The 26,962-nt window shown below is 37.9% G+C and overlaps 1 protein-coding gene across 1 annotated transcript in view; it reads left to right on the top strand.

The window, feature by feature from the left end:
- The window catches only part of LOC139114325 (organic cation transporter protein-like), a 34,362-nt gene extending 16,466 nt beyond the window's left edge, over positions 1-17,896 (top strand). Inside the window, exons 10-11 of the mRNA XM_070675974.1 lie at positions 14,852-15,061; positions 15,438-17,896. Of these exons, the coding sequence (XP_070532075.1) occupies positions 14,852-15,061; positions 15,438-15,510 (283 nt within the window). The 3' untranslated portion in view covers positions 15,511-17,896. The remainder of the gene's footprint in view (positions 1-14,851; positions 15,062-15,437) is intronic.
- The last annotated feature ends 9,066 nt before the right edge of the window (positions 17,897-26,962 follow it).

Below are 26,962 nucleotides of genomic sequence, written 5' to 3'. Positions count from 1 at the left end.
AGCGACGCGCGCAATGCAACCGCGATCCCTCAGGATCGGCACCCAAGCCTTACGAGTATGGCGAGAGTGTCCGGCCTTCGCAACCCCAGACACTCTCACTGTACTCGCAGGGCTCGACCGGCACATACAAGACATGTCGATCCCCATTGCTGAAAGCTTTATATTCACACAGTCCAATATATGGAGCTACGGTATTTTTGCAGTAGCCTCCGGGTAGCAGGGCTGTGAGTAGCCCTGCGTACAGGTCTGTGTTCCCGGCGTTATAACGGCCTCTACCACAGTAGTGGAGGTCGTATAACGCCGGGAACACACAGACCTGTACGCAGGACTAGGTAGTGCGCCACCGGCGTTATACTAACTCACAGCCCTGCCACCTAGAGCTACATTATACATAGTCTCGGTTACCCAGACTCCTCTGCGCTACCGGCGAGAAGAGAAGCGCAGAGGAGTCTGGGTAACCGAGACTACATTATACAGAGAAATAGCGGCTGCTTGACCAGTGTTTGTCAAGCATGCACGAGTGAAAACGTTGCCTCGAATCTGAACGGAGTGTTTAGCCCGAGTATTTTTGCCTTTGCCACACTCCGTTTAGAGGCTAAACCCGCGGTTACGTGTGGTTCGATGCATAGCGGCCGCTGCGTGGTATGCAATTTTACTATGCATACCCACACGGCGGCCGCTATGTATCGAACCACACGTAACCGTGGGCTAGTGGCTAGCCATCGTTTTGTTGGGGTAGGACTCCATGGTTTGGGCCTAGACTGTCTATGGTTTGGGAGAGGCGGCCCTACACTGTACAGCGAGGGGATCGCTGGTTGCCGGCGTGTACTGTACTAGCGACGGGACCGCCGGCCGCTGGCTTACCACCTCGAGTGTATATTGAGGCACGCCATGAGCGAGGGGGCCGCTAGCAGCCGACGAACCACCACGAGTGTTTTGTCCACTTGTAACTGTTTAATATATAATGGGACGTGTCGGTAACTTGGACGTCCATGAGATGATATTGAAGACTAGAAGCTGAGAGTTATCGCTGAAATACCCCAAATATCTTGTCCAACATACGAGTGTGATGATCCAAAACCCTCTGGCATTAAACTGTAACAATCATGACGTTGACAATTATTCAATTTTCATGTTGGGCTTTTTCTGCGGGATGTCCCACTCTGTTTTCTTTTCTCGAACGGGCCTCTTTTTTTTCTACTGAGTTTTTTTTTTTTTTGGTAACCTCGTTTTGGTTTTTTTTGGTAACCTCGTTTTGGTTTTTTTCCAAGCTGACCTCGTTTTGGTTTCTTTTCAGCCTCAACGCCGGCGCGATCTCGGTCGACTTTTCAATTGTGATTCTCTTTCTTTTTTTAGTCAGACCTGATGGTGATTCATTTTGTTTTTTGGTAGTAGTGCAAGTACTATTTGTGGTTTTGTTTTTAATCATTTCAATATTTTTTGTGTGTGTGCTTGATTTTTTTTTTCTTTTTTCCCTTATAATCAGCATTCATTGCACCTTTATATCAAATACACGTGTATGTGTACGTCAATAAGTATGGGAGTGTGGTATTTCCAAATTTTTGCAAACAGTTTATCTTATCATTACGGTTTAAAGAATATTTTACAATTAAGCATTGCATAACATTCTGCTCTTTTTGCAGTAATATTTTTCTCGTTTATTTTCTTCCGTAATGCCATCGAATTTTTATTTTAATCGAGAAAGACGGTTGCACGTCATCTTTATCTGTAAGACACATTCAAATATTTAATGACACATATCTTCAAATGAGTGCTATTTTTATGAAAAGGTACATTAATAAAATGCAATGATATGGACGAAAGAACTTTTTTCTTTATTCATACACTTTTAAGACTTCTTTTAGAAAGAAAATTTGACAGTTTATTTTTACTCTATGACGATAAATATTTTTGAAACATTTGGCGCGCCGTAGTAAGCTTGAACAGCATGTTTAACTTAGTCGCGGCCAAGCACTGTACGGCGCGCCAAATGTTTCAAAAATATTTATCGTCATAGAGTAAAAATAAACTGTCAAATTTCTTTCTAAAAAAAGTCTTAAACGTTTATGAATAATAAAGAAAAAAGTTCTTTCGTCCATATCATTGCATTTTATTGATGTACCTTTTCATAAAAATAGCATTCATTTGAAAATACGTGTCATTAAATATTTGAATGTGTCTGTACAGAATATTATGTAATGCTAAATTGTAAACTATTCTTTAAACTGTAATGAGAAGATACCGTAATGAGAAGATAAACTTTTCAAAAATTTGGAAATACCACACTCCCATACTTATTGACGTACACATACACGTGTATTTGAAATAAAGGTGCAATGAATGCTGATTATAAGGATAAAACGAAAAAAAAATGAAGCACACACACACAAAATATTGAAATGATTAAAAACAAAACCACAAATAGTACTGTGGCCTCTCAGCTAGGCGACTGATGCCGTATGTTGTGGGTTCGAATCCGATTGAAAACTAGCCGTATATAGTACTTGCACTACTACCAAAAAACAAAACGAATCACCATCAGGTCTCACCTAAAAAAAGAAAGAGAATCATAATTGAAAAGTCGACCGAGATCGCGCCGGCGTTGAGGCTGTAAAGAAACCAAAACGAGGTCAGCTTGGAAAAAAAACCAAAGCGAGGTTACCAAATAAGAAAAAAAAAAGAGATTACAAAAAAAAACCAACAAAAAAAACAAAAAAAAAAACAACTCAGTAGAAAAAAAAGAGGCCCGTTCGAGAAAAGAAAACAGAGTGGGACATCCCGCAGAAAAAGCCCAACATGAAAATTGAATTGTCAATGTCATGATTGTTACAGTTTAATGCCAGAGGGTTTTCGATTATCACACTCGGATGTTGTGGACAAGATATTTGGGGTATTTCAGCGATAACTCTCATCTTCTAGTCTTCAATATCATCTCATGGACGTCCAAGTTACCGACACGTCCCATTCTATATTAAACAGTTACCAGTTTTGGTTAAAAGTGGACAAAACACTCGTGGTGGTTCGTCGGCTGCCAGCGGTCCCCTCGCTCCAATGTACACTCGAGATGGTAAGCCAGCGGCCGGCGGTCCCGTCACTAGTACAGCCCTAGTACAGTAGGCCTACACGCCGGCAACCAGCGATCCCCTCGCTGTAAAGTGTAGGGCCGCCTCTCCCAAACCATAGACAGTCTGTGCCCAAACCCCAACAAAACGATGGCTAGCCGCTAGCCCACGGTTACGTGTGGTTCGATACACAGCGGCCGCCGTGTGGGTATGCATAGTAAAATTGCATACCAGGCAGCGCGCAGCGGCCTCGTTCTGCATGGCAGGGCTGTGTGTTACCGGCGTGACACGGCCTCCCGTATAACGCCGGTAACACATAGCCCTGCCGGCTGCTATGCAGAGCTAACAGCGGCCGCTATGTATCGAACCACACACGTATCCTGTGGGTTTAGCCTCTAAACGGAGTGTGGCAAAGGCAAAAATACTCGGGCTGAAACACTCCGTTTAAATTTAGCTCTGGGTGGCAGGGCTAGGCTGTGAGTTACCGGCGTTATACGGCCAGGCCGTATAACGCCGGTAACTCACAGCCCTGCCACCCAGAGCTATGTATAGGCTACTGCACAAATATTGTAGCTCCATATATTGGACTGTGTGGATATAAAGATTTCTGCAATGGGGATCGACATGTCGTGTATGTGCCGGTCTAGCCCTGCGAGTATAGTGAGAGTGTCTGACGTTGCGAAGGCCGGACACTCGCGCCATACTAGTAGTCGTAAGGCTTGTACAGTTGCGTTGCTCGTCTTGTCGAACACGGAAAACGATGGACGTTCTCTCAACACAAGGCAGATTTCTTCAAAACTATTCATTTTATCATGATTTGGGTGATCTTTGAGGATAGACGAGGAATTACCAAACAACGAGGCGGTTTATTATCATGGCTTTTGAACGCGATGTATCGAACCACACGTATAAAACTGTGTAGAAATCATGTGGGTCAAACGGCGATGACAGTGCGGCTCGGTGGAAGGCCTGCAGTGGGCTCCCTGCTATACCGCGCCTATGGCATCGATATGTTCGCAGTGTTGCTATGAAGGGTCATGGGTTGTACGTCTCGCTCGTGATCCGACCTGTGGACTGCCTGAAATTGGCTCAGTTAACTTGACTCTCTGGAACTATCACTGTTAACTTGGACGTTCTTTAGGTGATATTGCCCACTTCATTTCATCAAGTATGGTTTCAAGTAGAGCAGGGCCCAGCCAAATTGAGCTAGGTTTATCACGTTCGTCAAACATTGGAGTATGTGGTGATCGGATTCCCCGCTGTTGGGATTCATCGATCGAAGGAAACGTGAACCATGAGTTTTTTGAATAAAATAATTGTAATTTCGGGCTTTTTGGTTTTTTTTTTTCTGTGGCGAGTGCTCGTTTTTTTTCTTTTTTTTCTTTTTTTTTTTTTTTTTTTGCTGTGGCAAGCTCGAGTCCTCACTTTAGTCTAGTCGGAAGGTAGGGTTCCCATGCACCCCATGGATGTATTTTTTAACTTACATTTTTGTAATCCTTAGGGTCTATATTTAATGAATTTTGATGTTCCCAAAATCAAATCGGTCCCATGGGGTTCATTTGGTGCCATCTTTGCCGCCATCTTGGCCGCCATCTTGGATTTCAACAATGGGGTAGGGGTCACGTATCTACCGCTCGACGGAAACAGAAACAATAAAATACTATAAACGTTACATTTTTTGAAAGCCAAGATCATGGCCTTTTCATTGATATATAACTTAATAGGGATTAATTAATATTCGAACGTCGATTAGACTTTATATCGGCCATTGGCCGTAAATCGTAAAATTTGCTAAATTTCACACCCAATAATTAAGTTCCCGTTCCTCAAAACAATTTTTCATAAGGTATTTATATATTTTTTGGAAGAACTCAGTGCAATAAACAAGAAAAACAACATTAAAAGTATGTGTCTTGAGATTTAGTGGGTGCATGAGCTTGTTTTCTAATTACGCGGTATGCCACATATCCGTGTGTAACATAAGGGGTAGGGGTAATGTTTCCCTTTCTGTTTCGAATCATGAATGATGAAACCATAAAAATGTTACATTTTTTGAAAGTGCTGCATCAGACCTTTCTAAAAATATATAGATTTATGGGGAAAAATTGCATATTCGAAAGTTACAAAGCTTAAACCTTTCGGTTTGTGTCGATTTTAAGTGATTTTTTAAGAACGAAATTACAACATATGGGGTAGGGGTAATGTTTCCCTTTCTTCCTCGAACCATGAATTACGAAACCATATAAATGTTATACTGTTTAAAAGCTCTGAAATGGGCCTTTCCAAACATGTATAGTTTTATTGGGAAAAGTCCATATTTTAAACTTACAAAGCTTATGCCTTTCAGTTTGTGTAAATTTTAAGTGATTTTTTTAAGGACGAAATTACAACATATGGGGTAGGGGTAATGTTTCCCTTTCTGCCTCGAACCATGAATTACGAAACCATATAAATGTTATACCGTTTGAAAGCTCTGAAATGGGCCTTTCCAAACATGTATAGTTTTATTGGGAAAAATCCATATTTGAAAGTTACAAAGCTTAAACCTTTCAGTTTGTGTCAATTTTAAGTGATTTTTTTTCAACAAAATTTTAATATAAGGGGTAGGGGTAATGTTTCCCGTTCTGCCTTGAACCATGAATTATGAAACCATATAAATGTTATACCGTTTGAAAGCTCTGAAATGGGCCTTCCCAAACATGTATAGTTTTATTGGGAAAAGTCCATATTTGAAAGTTACAAAGCTTAAGCTTTTCAGTTTGTGTCAATTTTAAGTGATTTTTTAAACAAAATTATAATATAAGGGGTACGGGTAATGTTTCCCGTTCTGCCTCGAACCATAATTATGAAACCATATAAATGTTATACTGTTTGAAAGCTCTGAAATGGGCCTTTCCAAACATGTATAGTTTTATTGGCGAAAGTTGCATATTTGAAAGTTACAAAGCTTAAGCCTTTCAGTTTGTGTCAATTTTAAGTGATTTTTTTAAGGACGAAATTACAACATATGGGGTAGGGGTAATGTTTCCCTTTCTGCCTCAAACCATGAATTATGAAACCATATAAATGTTATACTGTTTGAAAGCTCTGAAATGGGCCTTTCCAAACATGTATAGTTTTATTGGAAAAAGTCCATATTTGAAAGTTACAAAGCTTTAACCTTTCAGTTTGTGTCAATTTTAAGTCATTTTTAAGAACGAAATTACAACATATGGGGTAGGGGTACTGTTTTTCTTTCTGCCTCGAATTATGAATTATGAAACCATATAAATGTTATACTGTTTGAAAGCTCTGAAATGGGCATTCCCAAACATGTATAGTCTTATTGGGAAAAGTCCATATTTTAAAGTTACAAAGCTTATGCCTTTCAGTTTGTGTCAATTTTAAGTGATTTTTTAAACAAAATTATAATATAAGGGTAGGGGTAATGTTTCCCGTTCTGCCTTGTACCACGAATTATGAAACCATATAAATGTTATACCGTTTGAAAGCTCTGAAATGGGCCTTTCCAAACATGTATAGTTTCATTTGGGAAATTTGCATATTTGAAAGTTACAAAGCTTAAGCCTTTCAGTTTGTGTCAATTTTAAGTGATTTTTTGAACAAAATTATAATATAGGGGTAGGGGTAATGTTTCCCGTTCTGCCTTGTACCATGAATTATGAAACCATATAAATGTTATACTGTTTGAAAGCTCTGAAATGGGCCTTTCCAAACATGTATAGTTTCATTTGGGATAGTTCATATTTGAAAGTTACAAAGCTTAAGCTTTTCAGTTTGTGTCAATTTTAAGTGATTTTTTGAACAATATGCACAAAACAGTTAGTCCGTTGGCCAGGTATCGAAATCTTCCCCTCTAAGGCATTTTACCCACTATGATTTTCTGTTAGCTAGTATTCTCAGCTGTCATAATCTGCTTATTTTCCATTTAACTGATGGTGTGTGAGAGTGTAACGACTTGTTTGTGAAGGGCTGTCACGCCCTCAGTAGTAAAATAGGAATGGGTTAGGGGTAACATATTTACCGCTAGTCGGAAACAAAAACAAAAAAAAACCCATAAACAATACATTCTTAGAAAGCCCAGATAATCCCCTTACCATTGGTATACAACTAAATGGGGATAAATCGATATTCAAACATCGATTAGATTTTATATCGGACATGAAATGTAAATTGTAAAATTTGCTTAATTTCAAACCCAATAATTAAGTTCATGTTCCTCCAAACAATTTTTACAAGGTATTTATATATCAGTTTGAAAGAACTTAATGCAATAGAGAAGTAAAAAACATTAAAGGAGTGTATCTTCTTGAGACTTATGGGATGCGTCGATTGTTTACCTAATATATGGTATGCCGTACATCCCTCTATAATATACATTTAAGGGATAGGGGTATGGATAATGTTTCCTCTCTTACAAAACGCAGCGAATAAGGAAGCCACATAAATATCATATCTCTGAAACACTAACGCAGCTGTTTTTCCAACAAGATATGGCTTGATGGGGTAAACTCAAAAATGATGCAGTGACAATGCCTAAACTCAAAAGTTTGTGTTACTTTACTGACATTTACTTGTTAAAAGGAACACAGAAAAATACTCTATAGCATTAAATAGCAATAAAAAGCTAAAATGGTGGTTAATAAAAGACGTTTTACTCATTTCAATAACTCAAATTAGGGAAAGAAAGTTAACAGCTATAATATGTCAAAATATATATATTCCAAACCCACAAACACTAAATTGGATGTCATAGTCGTCACGCAAAGTTGATATGACAGCAGCAACAACTAATCCCTTTTCTTTAATTGTATCGCAGAGATATATATTAAGCAATAAAGCACCACTTTGAAAGGATAGCACACGGTTTCGACCGGTAAACAACATATACGCACGAACTTCACTCGTGTGTATAAGGAGTGAAATGGTCAAAACCGAGCTCGAGTGGTGTACCCAACTTATAGCGGTTGTTTATCGCTATATTATATCAGTATATTGAAACTTGTGATGAAAATACAAACAATGTGAAAGAAACCCACTTTGGAGATAGGAATGGCAAACTTACTGTATATCGTAAATACATGCACAGTCACGTGACCGTCTGGGCAAATCAGAGCTCACTATTAATAGTGTTACTTTTAATACCACACGGGAACACGAGAGAATCTTTTATCGCTGAAAACCAATCACCATTAATCCACAATATAGCTTCTCCATAATAAGATAATATGGATCGACAAAACTTTACCTTCCTTACCAGAAAACAAGAGATCATAACCAATTTGTCGAAATTATTTTACAACGCAGAACACTATATACTCCCAATGAGGATTACATTTTCGACTGGGTACTAAAATTCAATAGCAAAATAATTCTGGAACTAAAACCCGAAAAGCCAAATGTCACAGAACGCATTCAAATTACGCAACTAAATAGTAAACAGAAGGCGAACAAACACTCTCTACACCAAGCAATAAGAAGGCGAGACAAACCTCAGAAAATGACTAAAAGGCTTATATTCCCATTGACACCTCAATGTTTAAAATGCCTTGTGAGTGAATCTATCATTAGTTTCTTATCATGGATGACATTTACCCAATGTTAGACCCTGACGTCTTTGAAGCAAAGACCCTACAAACGGACGTTTTAGGGTCAATGCTTGAAGATACCACTCCCACCAGCATGATCGAATCAGAGAAGCTAGATTGATCTAACTTTCGAGCTAGATCAGCCACCAGCAGCTGAGAAAAAATAAGTCAACATAATCATCAGAGTCAAGCGAGCTAGACAACGGCTTCACACATTATACACCACAAAGAGGACATTCTTACACAATTCACAAAAAGCGTTCAAAAGCTTCGTTAAAGGCATTGTTCGCGATCCCAGGGACGGGCATGGCTGGTTGCGTGGCAAATGCAAAATGTTAGTCACGCTGAATCAAGGTGTAATCAAGTAATAGCTTATTTATAGATTGGGAAAATCCTAATCCTGATAGTAATGATGTAATATAAACTTTGCCACTTCTTTGATTTGTATGTTTTACATTCCATGTTGTACTAGCCTGTACTGTACATGAACAGTCAATACATCCGGCAAGTATTCCGTGCTGTTCTTTTATAGTTAGGTCCCCGCAATCCGAGATAAGTCTTTCTATAGTGTGAACCATTCTCTTCGATTACTGTAATCTACTCCAATAAATTCCCATTTAACTCATTTGTATGATTACAGGGAAGCCTAAGCCTATCTCTTACAATCTAAGATTTGAGATATTTGACAACAATATGTATGCAATTTTCATATTTTTCATAGGCCTAAATAACACACAGAAGAAAGTCATACTCAATGTTTTGTCCAATTGAAAGTCAAATTTTCACCGAAACAAGTAGAGGTGGCAATCTGTAAGCCAAACGAGAATTAATATTAGCAAAGATGGATATTAACTAAGCCTTTCCCATTCCGATCCCAGTTACTCATACAACGGGGTATAAGCGAAAGCCAAGAGTATCGAATTTGTTGAAACCTAAGTGGCCCCTATTCAGTACCACGTAGCCTACAGGTACACCTTAAAGAATACTTACCAGGCCATAATACCGAGTGTTGAATTCCTTTAAAAGTGGCAACACCTGGAAAGACACTGCGGCAACCAATATATCACCCTGATCTCTAAATATTTACCTCTACACCCAATAAAGCACCGGGACTCAAGACAGTTGTACATCACAAACTTAAGAGAGCGATCGAAGACACTCGCTACACAGAACGCAGGATGGAAGGCTGCAAAGACGATTCTTCAAATAGGCAAAAAAGAGGCTAAAACAACACAACATTCACAGCAACGACGACAGGTCGGGTTTTCTTCCTATACTACGGTACAAAACCAAACCAAAGGGTCTTTCAAAGGCCACCGCACTTTCCTTAAAGCCCGGCTCGAAATGGACTGGGATCATGATTAGTGCCAAGTTTGGTTGGGCGTTTTGGGGCATGGCTCTGCATAATGAGTCTGTTGGTAACGGTTGCGATCGTTCGCATTATCTGCGGATCTGTTTGCTCTCAGATCACGCTCAGGCTCGGACTAATATAGATACGTACAGCCTTCGTTTCAAGGTTCGTTTCAGTCATGCCATGGTAAATACTCGAAATAAAAAAGAAAGGAAAACTATCAACTTAATCAAACAAGAGTTTGCTTGAATGAATTTACCGAAGTTTCAGGCCATATCAACGTTCGTTATGTGAATGATTCAGCTGCTGACCGCCACGTACGTACGGAATATTGGCGCCATCTAAAGTCGAATAATTATCAAAAAAGTAAAAAGCTTATATCTGGGCTTTCTAAGAATGTATTGTTTATGGTACTTTTTTGTTTTTGTTTCCGACTAGCGGTAAATATGTTACCCCTAGCCCATTCCTATTTTACTACCGAGGGCGTGACAGCCCTTCACAAACAAGTCGTTACACTCTCACACACCATCATGACAGCTGAGAATACTAGAATCATAGTGGGTAAAATGCCTTAGAGGGGATGATTTCGATACCTGGCCAACGGACTAACTGTTTTGTGCATATTGTTCAAAAAATCACTTAAAATTGACACAAACTGAAAGGCTTAAGCTTTGTAACTTTCAAATATGCAACTTTCGCCAATAAAACTATACATGTTTGGAAAGGCCCATTTCAGAGCTTTCAAACAGTATAACATTTATATGGTTTCATAATTCATGGTTCAAGGCAGAACGGGAAACATTACCCGTACCCCTTATATTATAATTTTGTTTAAAAAATCACTTAAAATTGACACAAACTGAAAGGCATAAGCTTTGTAACTTTCAAATATGGACTTTTCCCAATAAAACTATACATGTTTGGAAAGGCCCATTTCAGAGCTTTCAAACGGTATAACATTTATATGGTTTCATAATTCATGGTTCAAGGCAGAACGGGAAACATTACCCCTACCCCTTATATTAAAATTTTGTTGAAAAAAATCACTTAAAATTGACACAAACTGAAAGGTTTAAGCTTTGTAACTTTTAAATATGGACTTTTTCCAATAAAACTATACATGTTTGGAAAGGCCTATTTCAGAGCTTTCAAACAGTATAACATTTATATGGTTTCGTAATTCATGGTTCGAGGCAGAAAGGGAAACATTACCCCTACCCCATATGTTGTAATTTCGTCCTTAAAAAATCACTTAAAATTGACACAAACTGAAAGGCATAAGCTTTGTAAGTTTAAAATATGGACTTTTCCCAATAAAACTATACATGTTTGGTAAGGCCTATTTCAGAGCTTTTACAGTATAACATTTATATGGTTTCGTAATTTATGGTTCGAGGAAGAAAGGGAAACATTACCCCTACCCCATATGTTGTAATTTCGTTCTTAAAAAATCACTTAAAATCGACACAAACCGAAAGGTTTAAGCTTTGTAACTTTTGAATATGCAATTTTTCCCCATAAATCTATATATTTTAGAAAGGTCTGATGCAGCACTTTCAAAAAATGTAACATTTTTATGGTTTCATCATTCATGATTCGAAACAGAAAGGGAAACATTACCCCTACCCCTTATGTTACACACGGATATGTGGCATACCGCGTAATAAGAAAACAAGCTCATGCACCCACTAAATCTCAAGACACATACTTTTAATCTTGTTTTTCTTGTTTATTGCACTGAGTTCTTCCAAAAAATATGTAAATACCTTATGAAAATTGTTTTGAGGAACGGGAACTTAATTATTGGGTGTGAAATTTAGCAAATTTTACGATTTACGGCCAATGGCCGATATAAAGTCTAATCGACGTTCGAATATTAATTAATCCCTATTAAGTTATATATCAATGAAAAGGCCATGATCTTGGCTTTCTAAAAATGTAACGTTTATAGTATTTTATTGTTTCTGTTTCCGTCGAGCGGTAGATACGTGACCCCTACCCCATCGTTGAAATCCAAGATGGCGGCCAAGATGGCGGCAAAGATGGCGCCAAATGAACCCCATGGGACACGATTTGATTTTGGGAACATCAAAATTCATTAAATATAGACCCTAAGGATTACAAAAATGTATGTTAAAAAAATACATCCATGGGGTGCATGGGAACCCTACCTTCCGACCCGACTACTTGTTTTTTTCTTTCCACAGGCCCACGCATTTATTTTGTATCTCTGTTCATTGCGTCTTTTTTTTATTTTTTTCGTTTTTATTTTATTTTATTTTATTTTTTTGTAGATGAGATCCACTTTTGTCTAGAGCCATCACTGCCGAATTTTTCCGATTTTCTCTCTTTACTGTCAAAGCTGCTGGTGATTCATATTATTTTTGATTATCTATAATACGGTTTATTATGAGACGTAGTGCTTTTTAATTTTCTTAAGTACATAAATAATTTTATGTATGCACGACTTTTTTTTGTCTGATTCTTTTATAATGATTTTCTGTATGTGGTTCACATTTTTATTTTTTGTACTATTTTTTCCGAGTGGTCGTAGTGATTTTTAGTGATTTTCTTGTAAATTTGTGGACGTACCACTGTATAACATATTTTTCTTTTTTTTTGTAAAATCAGCACTCATTGCACCTTTTACGCGAACTATTATACGTGTATATATGTCGATAAGTATGGATGTATGACTTTTTCAAATCGTTGAAAATTGTTTATTTCCTAATTACGCTTTAAAGATTTTTTCTCAAGTTAAAATGAAGTATTAAATGACATTTCTGTCTTTTGTTTTTTAATTATACTTTTCTTACTTATTCCTTCCTAATGAGACCGAATTTTTATATCAATTGAAAAGACAGTTTATTTTTGCACTGAATCGATAAATATTTTTGAAACATTTGGCGCGCCGTAGTCGTACACTGACGAAAATATATAGTGAATGGCCATTAAAGACCATGACCTGTCCAGCAATGCGCTTTACAAATGTAAGGTATATAGCCGGCAACGAAGTTTCCGTGCTAGCAAATATAATTTATTTTCGTCAAAGTCCGCCAGGTTCCAGTTGCCTTACAGAAATATCGCAATGGAGTCTGTTCGTCAGGATTGGATTGTGCATATATATTTCACAGGTTTTGTAAATAAGTCAGAGATTTACGTTTTTTTTGCGAAAATTTGGTGATTCTTTCAAGTTTACTGTGAAGAGAGTAGTGCCGCTTAAGGTAATGCGTATCGTAATTCCGATAATCTGTTAGTACTTTGGCTTGAGTGTAAAATGGAATTTTACATATACTTTAAATATGTTTTTGTTTCAGTAGTAGTTCGAATTTTTGCATAAGTATATATTTTTTATCCAACTGATCATGCATCAATTTGTCCCGTTTGAATTGGTGTATGAATAGAGTTTGATATATTCGTGATTTGAAATTGCTCAACTTGTGTACTTTCCGCGTCAGTCAACGTTTTGTATCATAGCTGTACTTGGGATCCGGAATTTGTCATTGGATGTTTGATTGGTGGTCAAACGCACGGGAGAGAAACTTGTTCAAATTTCGCAGTTTTTACCTTTGTTTTGCTAAAGCACTTTCAGAAGGCCGAAACGTAAAAGAGAGCTTACTTTAGGAAAAACACTTACTGGCATTATATATAAGAAACTGTAGGAATTCAGGTGATTCCCAGTGGAGCGTGGAGTGAGGTGAAGATAGAAGAAACTTGGGTTGACACACTACCACACCTGGTTGTTAGGTTCCAATATATATATATATATATATATATATATATATATATATATATATATATATATATATATATATATATACACCACTATATTTACAGTTAATAATATTACAGTCGAAGGTTGCATCAACGAAGTTGATATAAAATACTAGTATTGGATCGTTAGGCCTTACACGCAACTCAGCTGAGCTGACTGGCCTTGTGTGCATGTGATCTCTCTTGTAGGGCTATTCGAAGATACTAAACTCAGTTATTGGCGAGTTAACTCTATCGCACGCTTTCATGAGTTAAACACTCATTTACCTTAGAGGTTAATAAACGAGGGCACTTCTTTTGCTTTTCTGTTTTAACTGATCAACGACAATTGAGAGTTGAACATTCGTCATTGCCGCTGCACTAAGACTCGACTTTAGCACGGCTTTATTTTATTATGAGCACTGAATAGTTGCCAATGAAACACATCAATGCTGAGATTCTTTTCTTATGCAGTAGCTTCCGTGAACAGAGGATGGTAACAACTAACGTTACACAATAGCATTAGAAACTACCATCATAGTACACACACTTAAAGAACGCCAGGAAGAGTGTTTACACCCGTTTCAATCGCAAACTTGGAATTGTATTTTGATAAGATGCTAATCCGCCGAATGGTATATCAAACTGTCCAGTAAGCAGCCGCTGATTTATTTCTCTCAGGAAAAAATCAGTACCAATCATATCGTTAAAGGAACGAAGTCGGCTATTTTTCATGGATTTTTTGATATGAGATACTACTTATTTTGTTTGACATGTTGAAAGATACTGAATGAATGGGTGACCATGCATATATATTCGACCCGGTTTTAGACATGGTACATGAAACCATCGCTAAAATGGATAATAGTCATGGCAATCAATTCATTTTCGCGATTGTTTCATTTAATTTGTCTAAAGCTGGGGTCGAATATATGCATGGTCAACCATTTGTATAGTATCTTTCAACATGTCAAACAATATAAGAAGTATCTTGCATCAAATAAAATTCATAAAAAATGGCTGACTTTGTCCCTTTAAGTTAATATGTGTAACTCCATTTCGTGCATAAACTAAGTACAGCCGTGCTTCTCTGTTAGGTCGACTGGTGTTGGTATGTGTTCAATGTGTGCCCGTATTGGCGGAATCTTGGCGCCACAGCTGTTGCTGATGTCAAAGATCTGGGCCAAACTCCCTGCTGTTGTCTTCGGAGTCGCATGTATACTCGCTGGAATATTTATTCTACCTCTGCCAGAGACTAGGGGCAAGAAGTTACCAGAAACTTTGGAGGAAGGCGAGCGATTCGGAAAGTAAGCCGCGTTGCATGTATCATCTTCCATATATAGTCTGCTAGCGTGAATGCCTACACTATGATATTTATTGACCAAATGATCAACATGCTCAGACTCTGTAGTTTACGAAAACACTTAACATTTAACAGTTTGTGACTCTTTTCATAGATGCCAGATCTTATGATACATACCGAAAATGGAAACCACAAGTTACTTTCTGAAATTCTTATATGCATGCACTGTACCTCCGTCCATTGTCATGCATTGTGCATCTTCTGTCTTAAATCAACTCTGTAAAAATAAACTGCAAACATTTTGAATTGACCTTACAATTTCTTTAGGCACGTTATGAATAGCTCATGGAATTGTCACACAATAATATGTCTTCTCACAGGAAACCGGAAAAGGGACCTGAAAAAGTCGAAGAGGCAACTACTAACCCCATGGAGGCGATCGTCGTAAACTGAATATTTCTGTCATGTTTAATTCGTATCTCCTCTTTTCGCCATAAGATAAAGTCAGGCTTACTTCACAATTACTTCATGATACTATTTCAAACGTTTTTTTTATTTGAAAATATGAACTGTCGGGAAAAGGTATCAGCACAAGTATTATGCATAAGTGGTGTACTTATTGAATTTTCACTTTGATGTACGTCTAATAAGCATTTTGATTTCGGGAAAAGAATTCAATTTACGTTTTCTCAGAATTTATCTTTGTATTGATGACAAAGCTTCTTTTTATATACCGCCAATATTTTAAGCCGTATTTTGGGAACTAAACATGTTGGAAAAGTGCAGGGAAGATAGTTGAAGCGTGAATCTATCTGTGATATTATTGGCGAAACACAATCCAAATGTAGCATAATGTCCTCCTAATTACACGATTTCAAATGTTAAACTTCGCCGGTTTTCAACCCTTGGCTCTAAGTTCCCTTAGGCACCAAGGAAATCGGAAGGAGTAAATTGTAATATTTTCTAAACTAAAACCTAACATCGACCATACTCTTGTAGACGTTAGAGCCTAGTGAACAGTAAGCATTGTTGCAGCCCGAATACAGAAGTATCAGTTTATTCAAGTTATTCTCTTTTTTTAAAATATGGGTATGAATACAATTTGTATGAAGCTGTCTTCGTCAGCTAGATTCTTTTGGGTTACAAACTGAACATGATACATTTAACTTTCTGAATATATTTCTTCTTGAATCATAAAACTTAAACGGGTAGGTCTTTATATGCAGGTTCTCAGTAGGCGAGCGGACAATTTTTCTCATTTAGCAAGTAAGGAGATAGAGTGTGACCCAGCATTATAAGGCGGAATATGTTTGGACAGCTTTTAATCTGACCTTCAAAATTCATTGTCGAAACTGCAGTTCAATTTCGTATGTATACGTTTGCATTTTCGAAGTATATCATAGACTGTAGATTTTGTTTAATGCTGCAATGCGTTGACGTTTTGAAGCATAACCTCGGGGACTTTATCCATTATTTTGCATACCGTACAATCGGACATGTATTTCTTGCCGCCACCACAAATTCCTGGTGCAAAGCGCCTTATACTACCGAAGTCAGCGCACAAATGTGGCTCGCCAACTTTAACGGTAGGTGTGCTGAGACGATTAAAAATGTTACCACAAACGCCAACACACCAGCGTTGGATGTGATAGTGAGTTAACCCTTAGGAAGTATTATCGATACATGTTACCTCAGTCAAAATGTTATATGAACATTCCAAGGGTACTTCAGCATGCTTACGGTAAGGTGTACTAGTCATGATCATTAGCTCACATTTAAATTTCCGTTTGCTGTATCTTCTGGCGAATTTTTCGTTAGTTTTGATTGAAATGATCACTTGCTTATGTTGAATAGCATGTCAAATAACAGAGAATCGCATATTCATCGGAAACATTCCGTGCCCTACAACTAAATAACATGTGTTTTTACAACGAAAATTTCAATTGTTGTCCAGACAGAAATACAAACTCTGTTGACACGCGGATTGCAACGTAGGCATTCTTCTGCACCTGCGCGAGCCATTTACAGCAATTTCAAAATAAATATTCATTACTTATGCCCGGTACTTACTTCGTAGTCCATTATCTGAGCACGTTGCGTAGCGTGTCTGGCTATTCACGACGTGATGTTGTTTTGATCCCGCAATAAACGTGAACTTGTACATCTCGCGTGATCGCGGCGTCAACATTATCTTCGTTCTCCACAGCACGCTGAGCGTGCCAGACGTCAACAGACAAGCTCGGGAGGGCAACACGTTTGAACAAAAATTAGCAGTTTTATGTGGCTATAACATCACTAATCATGTTTGTTTCTTCGTCAAACAACATTTTGCAACAACTATGAGCCTTTAACATGGAATTTTCCAAGGTAAAAAATGGTCAAAAGTTACAAATAATGGGCCTTTAAAAAATATGTGTCTACATAGGCCGCATATCAAAAGAGACTTTTATCAGGTTTTACATGAAAGTTTATGATGGTCAATGAAGCTGCTAGAAGTTTGGTGCACTTGGCACACTGGTTATGAACTGAATATATATCGAGAGTAACGACTTTGATTTTGATGGGACTTTAGATGTGCAGAGTTCATACCTACAGCTTTGCTAAAACATTTTATAGGCTTGACATGCTGTTAATGCAAAAATGCATATTTCATTTATTATAGGGATTATGCAAAATGTCAAATAACCTGCACTGAATTTTATCGTACATGAGATATACAAAACCATAGTGACATTTAGTTATGTTCGCTTATGGAGCTTAGACACATGATTATCGAACCATTTGTCGTTATGGAAACAAATGTCTTTTTATGAAATAAAACTGCATCCATTCTTCGATACTCTGCGTCATATGTAATTGTTTACTTGAAATAATGACTTCCCCTTAAAACATCACTATACGTTCCGAGATGCAGTTTAATGTTCATGGTGGTAGAAAAGGACTGATACAAACACTGTTTACTCTGACTTAATGCATGTTGCCAATTAGTTGAAATTTGACGAGAGCGGGTCACAGGCACTCGTAAAAAAACTAAACATTGATCTTATTTGCTTCGCCATTACCATTTATATCGTTAACAATCTGGTTCAGTACTCAACGTTAGAGGCATAGAAGTTGAGCACAACATAAATCTTTCGAAATTCAGAAGCTATGACTGTATGGCTGTTGTGTATGGATTTAAAAAAAATTTACAAAAGTACAGTATATCAATTATTTTCTTCGACTTTGACAGTTCGATATCATTTGTGACCATGAGTATCTGAATGCTCTGGCAACATACATCTACATTGTCGGATTCTTGATCGGCTAGATAGCATTGACAAAGCTTATTACATGCTTCAATTGAATAGTAATGAATGAAATTGAATGTTAACAAGGGGAATATTCATGCCCTGTAGTTCTAGAGATATCCTATGATTCATCAGTATTTGTACGCTTGAAGATTCCTCAGCGAAGTCTAGAAAGCCCCACAAAAGTGACCAAAATGATATTTAAATCTATAAACCTTGACACTTCAAAAAGAAGTAACAAATGCGATCATGGCGTTATATTGAATCATATAACTGAGCATAAATCTGAGTCTCTGGTTATACAGCCATCTTTGTGCCTGTTCTCTCTGTCTCTCATTAACATACTCACTTATTTGATTCATGATTACTCAGTTTAAAATGGTCCAACAACCTATTTTGCATATCAAATATTAACCTTCAGATACATTAATTACTACTCCATCAAAACCACTATTTCTGGGATGGTTTTTATGATGTTCTTTGCAGTTGGATCCATGATGTTGGCGTTGTATTGCTTTTTGATTTTAGAGTGGAAAACTTTACAGTTGATGATTTCAGTCCCCACAATATTCTTACTATTTACTGATTGTGTGATCACGTTAATCTTTTCGTCGAGAATTGTTTTAAAACTTGCCTGTGAAAATGCATTTGATAATAAAAGGTGGAGGTCCGATTCACAATCAGGCGTCAGTTTTAGGGAATTTCCCATAATGACTGCCAACCATTCAAACTGATAACTGAGTTCTTAAAACCTTATTCTGTGTTCGCAAAGGCTGATACAAGAGTCTCAATTGACTAATTTCTGTTGGAAAGATCGAAGAGTACGAGAGGTCCATACGAAAATGTGAACGAATCAAATGTACCCATTCAAAACAGTATCTTCAATGAAGTTTGGACCCCAACGAAAATGGGAAAAACGATAACAGTTGCATTCTTTTTTGTAGTACTGTTATATTGTAAGTGAAATCAGTCTGTCTCATCAAAATGAGTCATATTCATATTCAAACTTAATGCGCGGCGTTCGTGACATTGCAAGACATACTTAAAATGTCCGTTGTCGACAGATTTCCAATAAACGGAAACCATTTCAATTCAGATTCTTAGGACTCTATCCACTCTGGTTCACATTTCTTCCAATGCTAACATATATTACCCAGACTAGTAATAGGACACAAAGAAAGATACTCAAGGAGAAAGAGCTACGCGAAGAAACCTGTACTGCTCTTCTACTGGAAAATATTTTTTAAAAAGACCGTAACTTTCCTTTAATTTATTCCAATTTCCCAGCTGACGAGTGATTGTGCTCGTCTGCTCGTCTGCTTTGGTCTTGCCTTCAAAACATTCATCTTAGGTTGCAATGATTATTTCAACTGTTTCCTGGCCGGGGCTGTCGAGATTCCAGCCTACGTTCTTAGTTTTCTCATCATGTGCCCCAAGCGAATGGGCCGTCGCTGGTCGATGTTTTACATGGTCATCGGTGGAATTACATGTGTTGCTCAAGGTTTTTGAGCCACCAATTCCTTAAGCTGAAGAATACATATTTACACAGAAATATGTGCATCGCGGATGTGGCATAGACTGACTGCTCAACCAACCAACCAACCAACCGACCAATAAACCAACCAACCAACCAACCAACAAATAAAAAACAAAACAAAAAAACCCGAAAAAACAATTAAACCTTTTCTTTATCGTCGACACGTCTAGGAATTATGTATCAATTTTGATTCTTGACAGGTTGCGCGACCGTAAGTATAATAATAGCCCTAGATACAATCAACAAATTTTAAGCTACCCGTCCTTTGCCATAATTTATGAGTTCTCTCCTCAACCTTTCTCTGCACATCTCAGGTGAGGAAACTAAGTCCTTGGGGACGGTCATATGCGATACTGTCATATTACTGCCAACGAAAATTTTTAACCTCCATATATTTGCTATGGGCATACAAGAAGCTTGCTCCCAGCGAATCTTCCTTACTCGAAAATTTAATCAATTTTTGTGGCGGTCCATCAAGTTCTAATTGTCAGGCAAATAATTTTGCCATTTGATGATTTGTCAGGTATGAACTGTTTATACACGCAGAATTTATACAAATGTTGGCAATTTGGCATCCTTTTGAATGAACTATAAAGAGAACAGTGCAACCTTGTTAAGGCAATGTGTATCATGGGTCTGACGATTCGTTTACGCTGTCACATCAAATCCAGTGAAATTATTATTACTTGGCTTAAATGATTGGGGGCGTTGTGCCGACTTTAAATTGCACTTCAGACAAAGTTAAATTAGAAGTGTTTGTTTCTGTAGTAGTTTAAAATTTCACATTTGTTGGGATGATTGATCCGACTGATTATGCATGTACCAGTTCGTTGCCTTTGGACTTTGTGGTGCGTCGATTCGGACCAATGTATGGTTTAAAATTTCTAAAATTATGTAATTTCTAAGTAAGCCAACGCTCTGCACCGTAGCACTGCTTGGGGCTGACAATTGGCTCTTTGATAGTAGCCAACATCGAAAATTACCTCGACAGAAACTTGTAACCTTATTGTAGTCGTATCGTTTTGCTAAAGACGACAAAAAGTATCACTGTACCTTTTTTGATGAAAAGTTTCAAAAATGTTAATTTCAAAAAGATCAGATTGCAGTGGGATAAGGTTAGCAAAGGCCTATGTATTATCAACCTTTTTTGTATTTTCAAATTACTTTTTGCGATTAACAACTTACAGGGAGAATGTACTTTACCGATTATAATGAAACTCATAAGAGAGATCAGAGATGTGTTTTGCAGGAGAGACTCTTTGAGAAATATTTTAACTTATTTGCAAAATTTGTGAGCTTAAACGTTAAGAGACATTAATACAGAATCACTGTGACAATTTTCAATGAAGTTGATACTGGTGTCTCGAAGTTGCGATTGCAATAACAGATATTGAACATTAATTATTAGGTAATTGCCAACTTGAAAATGTAATTTCCTTTTCATTCAGTAAAATGTTATAAGAAAAACTGTGCCTGAAACGTAATAGAAGTACCACATTTACCATATGCCCAACATTGGCTCCATATAGAAATGAATGCAGCGAAGGACAATGAGAAATTTCGTTTTATATAGGTAAGTTGTTCCCTTGATGAGTCCTACTACCAGTGTTACTTATTAAGGTTTGTATAGTAACGTCCAAACAGGCAACTCCTAATAACAAGATGACATGAAAATAGTTAATTCTATGAAAACGAGACATCACCCCTGATATAAAGGAGAATACGCAGAGGTTGGCACAGTAATTTGGAACTCTAGTCCTTCTTTAAAACACAACTGTAAAAGTCATTTGAACACGTTCAAGTTGTCAAGTGAGATTTGTGATGTGCAGACCTCACCACAGCACCATACTCCAGAATGCTTCTCACAAAAGAGATACAAAAAAACTTGTGGCAATTGTATCTGTAAAGTCAATAATGAAAGTGACTTTAATCTTGATATTTTAATGATCTAGTCATTATGAAATGCAACACTTAGATAACTGATTAAAGATAAATCACAATCGTTGAAAGCAAACGCTTGCGATTAGGGAGCCGTCATAATTTAAGGCCTTAGGGTCGGAGGAATTTCATCGGATACTCTGAAATTTCGAGTAACTCCCTTTAAGTAACCCCCTCCCTAACACAGAAATTTTGACTGACTTGAGGGGAAAGTGTCAGAGGGGAAAAGTTTCAGAAAAATAAAATATCAAGACATGTATTTGTAAAATTTAGAAAAATACTGCAATTGTAAAGACCTGTCATATTCTGGTGTACCCTGCTTCATTACCACAGGTTATCTCACGACCGTTGAAAAGGTGAAGCCAAGAAAACGAAATTCAAAGTCACAATAAAATGTAGATATAAAAGCTTACGCTATAACCAGTATCCAGCAATATATTATTGTTTACTTTGAATGGGTATCATGGCAAAGTTTTTACTAAGATATCTGACGGGCATAAATTGAAAGTACAAGGGTAAAAACACACAAGGGGCTGAGGGGAAGTATCAGAGGAGGTTGTACCCTTTCTTGCTTTGAAAAATGGAAAATTGATGTGTGCAATGGTGCAGTCTGGTGCAATATGAGAGGTGTTTTCAATTATTTTTGCTAGTAAAACTGTTAGAACATCTCAGGGGAGCGCGAGAAGGGGGTGTTCCCCTCTGGCATCGAATAGTTTGAGAAATTGATGTGTGAAATGGTGCAATTTTAGAGGTGTTTTCATTTTGCACCAAAAATTGACTGCGCCCCATCTTTTTTTCCGCATTTTGAGCAATGCCCCTTGTAGCTTTTAAATTTTTTGAGTGACCCTCTTGCATTCCTCCGATTCCTCGGCCCGTAAATAATGACGGCCCCTTAACTGCGTGTACAGCTTATAGATAGAGTTTGAAAAGAAATAAAGCTGCATTTATTGCAACTAAGATTAATCTTCCAAATTTTACATCATTTACAAACTAGAAACCTGCAACCGTCTTCAGTGTTGCACGATAGACGTGGAATATCGAAATGCAATTTGTTCCTGTAACAATGATGGCGTGTTCTGCCCATCTGATATTTAATAACTGACCCTCCTTGATTCAAACGACAGCTAGAGATTAAAATAAAGTTCGTATCTCGTTTGATACACATAATGCTTTAAGAGTATGTGACATCTGTGAATGTACCCAATATTCTCGTCAATTCTTCACAAACCAATGCGAGTATCGACTGTGTTGCAAAGCCTCTGTGAATCTGATGTGACAGATCACATAATGACGATGGGAAAATATTATGTCTTAAGATGAACTACAGAGAATAAAGGAGAAGCTGTCTGTACACTTCTGAGCAATTCTTAAATTTACTATCAAAATGCAAATCAAAGCGTAGTAATAGCCACAGTTGTGTAAAAGGGTGAAAGAATACAAAGAAAAGTCTTTGCTCCCCTTCAATGGGGATTTGACAAGTTTCAAAGTGGAATATTTACATAATCATAAATGTGGTTTCAAAATATATTTATCCGCCACATACGCTATCAAGTTGTCCAGTAAACACTTGTTTAATGAAGTCTCTGCGGGCAAAATCAACACCTGGCATACTTGGGTCGGTTTCAAACAAGGTTAACTCACATTCCATTTCTACAGGGCCTTTCTTTAGACAACTTGAATCGGCATGGTGGAGGTCATGTGTAGAGATGCAGGGTACTCGCTGTGAAGTCTGTTTCTGCTTTTATTGAAGTAGACCATTAGGGGATAGGGCTGATGAACGGGCGATCTGTGGATTGAAATTTTTTGTCGAATACCCAGATTGTCGTGTTTCACATCACTCTGGTTTACTGTATATGCGCTGTATCCTCAGTGCACTTGAGTATGCAATCAATCTGAAAACATGGCGCAGGTGGCAGCTTGTAGATTTTAGGTCTCGGTGAGATGCACATGAGGGAAAATGCCAAGACGTTTTGACCGGTTAAGAAGGGCTTGACTACGCAGTTTCTGCGTAGTGAAGCTTCATTACGTATTCATGGTGACCCCTGGCCAGCTGTCAATAACTTGGGGGCTGTTGTCTTTTGGCCTGCTTTGCATATGCGTCGTTGGACTCGACCTGCCAATCACCCAGGTAGTCATTAAACTATTTATTGACTGTTTACCGACCCAATTAACACTATCCAGCAGTATCAGTCATATTTTAATCGCGTGGCCCGGGTGGGCACAACCACGGTCCCTCCACAAAAGGACCGTGGCACAACGTAGGAACGCGTGTATTTCTATGTGTACGTTTCACTTGTGGTGTTGTTTGTACCATCGTGCGTTTGAAGTCCTTGTTTCACCTACAGCATTACCTTCAAGGTGACAGGCTTACTATTAATGTTCAGTATCATTGCACCGAGTTCTGCCCACGGTGAAAACCACCTGTTTTGCCTTCTAATTACTGCCCGTCGCTGCCCGTCCTGAATGTAGCCTATCTATAGCTACAGTAATCACATAAATCATTTATCAGTTTTGATATATACTCCTAAATTGTAAGTTTGATCAAAATCGAGACCACATTCAAGGGCTATGCAGACTGTCCATGTACGCACACACAGTGACAAGAAGGCGGCAAACACCTACTCACCAAGCACATCGAATCGGCGAAAAGAAGCATAAAAAAACTAGGCTCATCGCCAAAACAAACGCGCCAAGCGCTAACAAAAACCCATACCAAGCAGCCCTTTTCAGGGCCACCAATACTCCAAAAAAGAGAACAACCAAAAATACGATAAAATGACATAGAACACACAAAACACTTAAAAGAAATAACAAAAATCGCACACATAACAAACAACTGAAACACAACATTAAATAAAAATAAACAATCACAGTAACGTAACAGAAAACATGGCCGTGGAAATAAATCAGCTATTTCCCAAGAAAAGCCGACAACAACATGAAATTCAACAACAACCTATCATCGCTCAAACTATGAAACTCCGAAAAATAGTACTAGGCAAAAGCCTTAAAATTCATTCGGACACCAACAAAACCAAACAGAATAAAACCACCTCAGGATTTCAACAAATAAGTCGTATAATGTGACTACGCTACATCGTGAGACACAAACAATCGCAACACCAATTCAAAGAAAGTCAAATTGGACTCCACGAACAACAAAAAAACAAAAACTTGAAAGCTATCTGAAGCTTAACTCGCACTTCTAGAGATACCCTTTCAAACAAGGAAACAAAACATGTCGCGTGCCAAAAGAATCGTGATAAACCAGCTTGCAAACAATGGACAAATTTGGGGAAAATAACCCTTCGACAAGGGTCGGTTTTTCGTTATTGTCAACACAAACGATTACGTACTCGAATGCGAAAGGCAATTACGTAACACTCAGTATTATACACAACAAGCCAGAACAAACAGTAAACAAAGTAACGAACTTAATTAAAATGTACGAGAACAAGCACATCAACCAGGATAAGTATCTTGATCCAATAAACATAAAATCCGTACCCCGCAGTGGTACTTATTGCCTAAAAATTCACAAACCTCCGCAAAAATCTAAAAGATACACCAGTCAAAACAAAATTTACCGAAGTAAAGAAATATAGAACAAACAAACCGAACCACCAAACGGACTCACAACGTGACCAAATTAATATACTTGCCTCGCTAATCGGAAAGCAAGACCACATGCATTAAAATAAATTTTCACAAACACAAACTAAGGAAAGAATCTACACTGCGACTGATGAGAAACCACACTCGGGTTTCGAAACGCAAGCGTCAAAGGGCGACTCTATCAACTTTTGTAACCACATAGGTCCGGCTGCGTCTCGCCATAAGCTTTCCCCACACAAACAAAACATTACCTTACACACTAATCCAAACTTTTACAAATATCCAAAGCGAAACAAACATTTCATTAACACAAACAATCGGATAAGAATGTAGGAACACATTTTCGAAACGAATCAAACACAAACTCGACACAAAAACATTTAGGATATTAGGTGGGGAGCCTGTTTCACATTTTTTACATCTCGCTATACTGTCTATGATTCTAAAAATAAAGTCATCTGCCACTTTTTCTGTATACGCGGTTTGGCAAAACTCATCTCTTCAATCGAAAGTCGGGCGATTTCATGGTTCTTTGGGGCACTTAAGTGTACGTCGAGCTTAAGGAATGTAGTTACATTCGCGATGTTTTATTCGAAAATTATTTATTTCTTCAAGGGCAAATGCACATAATTTATGCTGTTGGAAATACTGGCCGCTCATAAACAAGACAATAAACTCAATATATGTGCATCTTTACTTTTATTGTCAAAGTACCACCGACACCCACAAAAAACCAAATGGTTCAGTCCAGGTATTTGCAACTCTGCCATCCGACTGGTCAACAGGAAATCGACCATAGGTGTCTTTTGGCACGCGTATACGCCAGTCACCTAGGCGACGGTAATCTGCACCACTTATCACCATCGGGAAGGTACTCCTCCCCCTATACCACTGGCGATCCCACCCTCAAGGCACTGCGTCATTCGACCAAGCATTGTTATTGTAATTTCCTGCATAAAATTAACAGCGAGGTCAACCGGTCAAAATGTCTTGGCATTTTCTGGCGAGATGCAGTGGGCTTACTGTAGAGGTCGGTATAAAGTTTATGGCTACCAGTAACACCTGTCAGAAAACGCGTTTACAACATTTCCTGCAGCAGAAATGATCATGAACATCGTTTGTTATAAAGATATATAATGCTCACAGAAATATACATTCAACCTTCAGAGGCCTTTGACATGTAAAAAACACTATCACTTCTTTGTAAACTTGCGCTACCTAACTTTTTCAAGTAAGCAGGTAAAGGGAGTTTTTCCTCAGTAACGGACAACCAAATCTTGCGAAGGATTGATCATAATGACGATATGCTTACTTTTTTTCTTATTCAGAGTAGAGCTATTGCTTCTTTTAGAAGTGTCAAGGTTACATATATTTCATTTTGGTCACTTTTGTGGGGCTTTCTAGACTTCGCTGAGGAATCTTCATGGGTGCAAATCATAATGAGTCATGGGATATCTCACGAACTATGGGGCATGAACATTAACAAACTAGCCTCAAGCGATCACATTGATTTGTATTTTGAAAG

Source organism: Ptychodera flava, chromosome 16, assembly GCF_041260155.1.
Source record: "Ptychodera flava strain L36383 chromosome 16, AS_Pfla_20210202, whole genome shotgun sequence".
NCBI classification, from domain to species: Eukaryota; Metazoa; Hemichordata; class Enteropneusta; family Ptychoderidae; genus Ptychodera; species Ptychodera flava.
This window is presented reverse-complemented; position numbering and strand designations above follow the sequence as displayed.